This window comes from Heterodontus francisci, chromosome 16, assembly GCF_036365525.1.
Source record: "Heterodontus francisci isolate sHetFra1 chromosome 16, sHetFra1.hap1, whole genome shotgun sequence".
NCBI classification, from domain to species: Eukaryota; Metazoa; Chordata; class Chondrichthyes; order Heterodontiformes; family Heterodontidae; genus Heterodontus; species Heterodontus francisci.
In genome coordinates, this window is record NC_090386.1 from 49,470,016 (window position 1) to 49,476,584 (window position 6,569).

General features: G+C 41.5%; 1 protein-coding gene across 1 annotated transcript in view; it reads right to left on the reverse strand.

Moving 5' to 3' along the window:
• cyp24a1 (cytochrome P450, family 24, subfamily A, polypeptide 1) overlaps positions 1-4,838 on the reverse strand; it is a 43,093-nt gene extending 38,255 nt beyond the window's left edge. The window contains exons 1-5 of the mRNA XM_068048159.1: positions 4,551-4,838; positions 4,171-4,361; positions 3,629-3,722; positions 2,575-2,671; positions 1,401-1,492 (exon numbers count right to left, since the gene is read on the reverse strand). Coding sequence (XP_067904260.1) covers positions 1,401-1,492; positions 2,575-2,671; positions 3,629-3,722; positions 4,171-4,361; positions 4,551-4,772 — 696 coding nt within the window. The 5' untranslated portion in view covers positions 4,773-4,838. The remainder of the gene's footprint in view (positions 1-1,400; positions 1,493-2,574; positions 2,672-3,628; positions 3,723-4,170; positions 4,362-4,550) is intronic.
• Between the last annotated feature and the right edge of the window lie 1,731 nt (positions 4,839-6,569).

Here is a 6,569-nt window from a genome sequence, read left to right on the forward strand (position 1 = left end):
ATCAGTGGTGGGAAAGTTATTGGAAGGGATTCTGAGAGACAGGACTTATATGCATCTGGAAAGGCATGGTCTGATTAGGAATAGTCAGCATGGCTTTGTGCGTGGGAAATCATGTCCCATGAATTTGATTGCGTTTTTCGAGGAGGTGACCAAGAGGATTGACGAGGGCAGGGTGATGGACGTTGTCTACATGGACTTTAGCAAGGCCTTTGACAAGGTCCCGCATGGTAGGCTGGGCCAGAAGGTTCGAACACATGGGATCCAGGGTGAGCTAGCAAATTGGATACAAAATTGGCTTGGTGACAGGAGGCAGAGGGTGGTAGTGGAGGGATGTTTTTCAGATTGGAGGCCGGTGACCAGTGGTGTGCCGCAGGGATTGGTGCTGGGCCCTCTGTTGTTTGTCATATATATTAATGACTTGGATGTGAATGTAAGGGGCATGATTAGTAAGTTTGCAGATGACACCAAAATTGGTGGGATAGTGGACAGTGAAGAAGGTTGTCTAAGGTTACAACAGGATATAGATCAACTGGGAAAGTGGGCAAGGGAGTGGCAAATGGAATTTAATGCAAACAAGTGTGAAGTGATGCATTTTGGGAAGTTAAACCAGGGCAGGACATATACAGTGAATGGCAGAGCCCTGGGGAGTGTTGTTGAGCAGAGAGACCTTGGGGTGCAAGTACATAGTTCCCTGAAAGTGGCAACAAATGTAGACAGGGTGGTGAAGAAGGCATTTGGCATGCTTGCCTTTATCGGCCGAGGCATTGAGTACAAGAGTTGGGACGTCATGTTACAGTTGTAGTTAACGTTGGTTAGGCCGCATTTGGACTACTGTGTGCAGTTCTGGTCGCCGCACTACAGGAAAGATGTGATTAAGCTAGAGAGGGTGCAGAAAAGATTCACAAGGATGTTGCCTGGTTTGGTGGGCTTGAGTTATAAAGAGAGATTGGATAGGCTGGGTCTGTTTTCCCTGGAACGAAGGAGGCTGAGAGGGGACATGATAGAGGTATATAAAATTATGAGAGGCATAGATAGGGTGGATAGCCAGAGTCTGTTTCTCATGGTAAGAGTGGCTAAAACTAAAGTGCATAGATTTAAGGTGAGAGGGAGGAGGTTTAAAGGGGATCAAAGGGGTAAATTTTTCACACAAAGAATAGTGGGTATCTGGAATGAGCTGCCAGAGGAGGTGGTGGAGGCAGGAACAGTAACGACATTTAAGAGGCATCTGGACAGGTACTTGAATGAGCAAGGCATAGAGGGATATGGAATTAATGCAGGCAGGTGAGATTAGTATAGACAGGCATTATGGTCGGCATGGACGCGGTGGGCCGAAGGGCCTGTTTCTATGTTGTATAACTCTATGACTCTATGACTAAAATCAATTATTGCCTTGTACTCACAATTTTAATTGCCTGGATGAAGTTCAAAGATTCTTCAACCACATGTTGTTCCAGAAGGCCAAATCTTTTATCATACAACACCAAGCAAATTGCTATAAATAGAAAGTTATTGATAAGGGCATAACGTAATTGTCAAACACATTGCCAATATTATAATATATTACATTGTATTGTTCCTTTTACACCTTTAGTATCTGTAGGTTTTTACAAAAAACTAACAATATTTATTTGCAAATGAATATTTAATTCAAATATATATTGTTTCCAGCTTATTGTGAGATAATTAATGATGCAGTGTTTGGCAAATGGTGGCAAACACATGGGTATTTTTGGTTTTAATTGCCTTTCCTCAGATCTTTGGGGTGGAGTACAGAGCAGAGGTAAAATGCTTTTCCAGAGAACTTTGGCAAACAGAGAGAAGGACCGTTGGAAGATTAGTCAACAATGATCTTTCATACATTTCCACCATTCATCTCACACAATTCTTATTAATTTGTTGCAACATGGTATAGGCAGAGGTGAGGAGATCCTCTCTTCTGGGGAATGGAGAATGAAATGGGCAATCTGAAGCTTTGGGGGAAGGAATCATTAACAAATGGAGGAGGATATTGATGTCAAACACTTTCCTCTTAGTACCAGATTGTTATAAATATATTCCAAGTTTTCACAAATGTGTTTTGTATGCTTGTGCAACTCATCTTTACCACTTGGTTCTTATTTGACGATAGATTAGAATTGAAGAGTCTGCAATCTGAGTAGCTATCTCTTTCATCAATCTCACCTTCACTCCCAGAAAGAAAGGCCTTAGATAAGCAAAGTTTTACCGCCCACTGATATATTTGAGAAAACATTTTGCGTCAACGAGTCACATCAACATTAATGATTAAATAACGTTGAGAGTCCACTTCAATGGAAACTTTATTGGTGTTTTAATTTGCTGTAACGGAAATACAATTTAATCGGATACATCTTTCCACAAAATTGAATTAAAATAGTTAAATAATCTTAACCCAATTAGTTTACTCCAATTTTTAACTGGATTTTATTCTAAACTGCCTTATCAAAACAAAAACATGGTGAATAAAATTACTAATGAAAATTTACAACTGGACAACCATTCACTTAACTTCAATAACCAAGGAATGTTTGGCATAACACTTTCACAAGAACTTACTTTCAAAGGACCATTTGTTCAGTTCCTGGTATAAATCATTAATCTTTCCTGTCTCGTCACGGAGCTTCTCCATTCTGCCGATGAAATCATTTAGGACCTGAGAAATATTCAGAAAAACCAAAGCTCAGGTTTCAAATTTAAGTTCCTATATTGTACCGTCTCCAATGGGTGATTGCAGGAGCTCCTGTCTCGCAAGCTGATCATTATACTTCTGGATTTTTCTCTATTTGTCCAATTACTGCACAGTATTTCTTTCTCTGCACGAATAGAACACATTTTCTCCAATAACAGCCCTGTTCTCCTGTAGGTCGCCAGTACTATCTTCTGCAAACTAGGAGGAGTCCCGCTCCCTTAAATGTATCAATATTTGTAAGGGGTCTCCCATACAATCTTTGAAACCCACCGTTTAATAAGCTACGCTAAGCATGCTCACTTCACCCTTCTCTTTGTTTCAGTTATTTTTCTGTTTTGGTTGAAACCTGATTTCTTCAGAACGTTTCACCATACTTTCTCCGATCATTAGAGTGCTGTACCGTATTCGAGTGGCAAAATCTAGACATGTTTGCCAAGCATATAATGGCGCTTTCCAAAATAGCTGAGTACTGATCAGGTATTGGATTCAACTATATTGAAGCATTCACTCTTCAGCAAGCAGCGAATGTCACGAGAATCAAGGGAAATAGACCGATTACACCGATACCTGTTCACACTGTTTGCAAGGCTATGCTTTGACATACGCTTTATGGGATGTTAAGTTCTCCTGTGACAATATTTTAAACTGTGCTGTAAAGAAATCAACTCTAAAATTGTGTTTTTTTCCTCAAAATGTGTGTGTTTCTGCATAGTCTTGCAGAACCGTGTGAGATGGACAGTTCTCTGATTCCTATTTTGCTCGGAGTCTTGCTTGTTCACTAAAGTAAGCACCGTAGCAGAGAAGATTATAAATAAATCCGATGTCCCTATTATGTTATGTAAAGGCTTATGTAAAACCGTGCATATATATATATATATACTAACGTGCATGACGCACGCAAATAGTAGCGTCTTTATTTACCCAGTTGATCTTTCCATCCAGTTTTACTACTTCTGTTGGCTTCATCAACTTTTTTTGAAATACGCTCCTCACCCTTTGCCAGTCTTTTCCTTCCCTGAAGTCAAGACAACGAAAAAGAGGAAACACTCAACTTTATGTAATTGATCACACCGCCTGTCACTGGAAGAAAAGGAGGACTTATTTGCGCGCTCGGTTAAACCGGCCAGATATTTCCCTCACCTTGTTAGTCTGAAAACTTAAACTTTTATCTAACTTTCTAACAGCTGTGAACTATAATATATTGTTCATGTTTGCCATAATACGGCCTCTCAGTTGTGATCACAATCTGATGTTCAATATTGTCGAATACAACAATATCATAGCAATAATAGTTAAACCAATTCCAATTTTCTTTCAGTTGTAATTTCCCAAGGTAATGTATTCTGTGAAATAAATTGGATTATCACTTGTAGATAAATACTTTGAAGGATTATTGTTAATTGCATTCATCTTGGTTGATATGGTCCCCCCCCCCCCCCCCCCGTTTTCTCCCCTGTACTCACAGTATGAGCAGTCCATACGCCTCGTCTCGGTAGTCTCGGTAAGCTTTCCACGGTTTGATCTCCAGACGCTGTGGGTAATTGCTTTCTTTGCGGAAGAGAGCTTCCAGAAGACACGGAGCCCCGATGTGCACGGATTCAAATGGCCCCAATTTCATCTTAAAAATCTTCCCAAATTTCTTATGAAATTCGACCTATGGGGGGGGGGGGGGGGTGGTCGTGGGGGAAGTAATGCAGGTGTAATGACATTAATGGAGAAAAAAACATCTGGCATCAACCACATAATTTTTTTCAAGTTTAAGAAAAATAGTTTACATCAGCGTTGATGTAATGACAAATCCATAGATAAACCTAGAATTGGTAGGATCCATCCCTCAATTTACCATTGTTTTGTGCTGTTTCTGGAGTCCTCCTCTCCTCATGATCTCCAGCAGGCTCCCCACTACGGGCCAGTTGGTGGGGCCGGGGATGGCGTTATGCCCACACGGTGCCATGGCTTTTTCTAAGGCGTTGCCCGCTGCAGAAATCGGGGTACTGTGCTGCAACTTGCTCCCTGGTCTCGAAAATTGCAGAAGCAATTTGGCGTTTATACGCTGAAATCGCATTTTTAACCTCTAATTCAGACAGCAGCAACAAATTAGAAGCTCTGTCTGTTCTATATGTAATGCTATTTTTTTTACTAAATATATAGATACAGCAGCTTGTCTTGCTGCCAGCTCCTGGCCAATCAGAAACGGCACCTGGTTGGTGTGGCTGACAAGCCCACTATTTTTTTTGTAAACACGTGGGACCAAGAGACGGTTCTGGGAATGAACTGAAGCACATCAGGAACCACTCCAAATTGGCTCTCACCCGATAGCGCTGCAATCTGCAGACTCAACAGATTAACAGCAGGGCACCGCGATTCGACTTCGTTTGAACAAGAATGAGAGTTGATGTGGAAACCTCATTTAGAAATGACATTATATTAGGATGAAAGAATAAACCATGCAAATGACCACAACTTGGAAAAAAACACTATTCAATTCAACTGAAACCAATCTGAACACTTTTGGGACTTACATCCGACCACTTACATATTTTACGAATGTTAAATTCGCATTTGGGCACAAATTGTACACAGCCCTTGTATTCGTCAGCGTACACATTCCTATAATGCTTTTCACCCAATCCCCCAAAAAAGCAGTAGTGTATGGTACAGGTGGGCAGCACTCCCTCAGTGCCCAGACCTGCTCCAGCCAACCGAGGCTAAGTGAATCTTTTCTTTAATGAGTGGGATGGCGGGGGTGGGGAACAGTAAAGGTCATTGAAGGACTATTTTTACTCCATTAGAATCAGATACCTAAGGGCCTCATTTTAATCTCATTCTACCTTCATCAACTGAGATACGGTGTAAGCGTGAGCGCCATTTATTGCATTGATACGACTTTCACCTCCAGCGTACAGCAACTGCTGATACTGTAGCTAGTTCCCAAGTCTGTCTCGTACTTTAATTTTTACTTTAATTATTTTTACAAAATAGTTTTTACGTCTTAGTTTGGCATGATTACACTTAGCAAGTAACTGTAAGAATGAATAAATATGTTCAGTTTCATTTGGGAAGATATAAATAAGATGCATCACATTTTGTAAACGGTTGCAAATCAATCTATATATTGAAAAATAAAGAAAAGAAATTACACCAAACCCATCAAAACATCCCATTGTGTTTCTAAACTTAGCAATTTGGTAGCAGAAGCTACAACTCAACAAAGCAATCATAATGTTCAGTCTATTTTTCAAACTGTTTTCTGCCACCATCCAGATTTCTGATCCAGCTGAATATATCGCAGTAGAAATTAAATTTATTACATGATAAATAAGCTATGAAATAATTCTGGAAAAAAAACTGACTAGGGTCAGGGACTGCTAGCTGCACAGCATGGCCTCTCTTGTACTGAGACATTAAACTAAAGTTCTCACTGCCATCTTAGGGCTGGATTTTGTAATCCTGCCACCGGGAGCAGTGGTGGGTGAGGAACATGGTGGCTGCCCCCATGGGACCCACAGAGCCCCAATTATGCGGTGGGTGGCCATTTTACATATTGGCAGCTGCCGCCGCATCCCAATCCCACAGCGGGGGCAGCCTCTGCAATGACCTTCATGGCGACACCTGTTGAGGGAGCAGGTGTTGGTGCCATTTTTAAAAGGCTGCCAGCCCTGCAAACAGCACACCAGAAGGCAGAGTTCACCCCTTCACCCCCATGCCCATCATAGTGCAGAGTGCATCCTTTCCCCTCACCCATCAAAGTGCAGAGTTGACCCCCTTCAACCCCCTCCCCCCCATACCCATTAGAGTGAAAGTTCACCCCGTCCCCACCTCAGTGGTGCCAGCTTTCACTGGTTGGGGAAGTGAAGGTGCG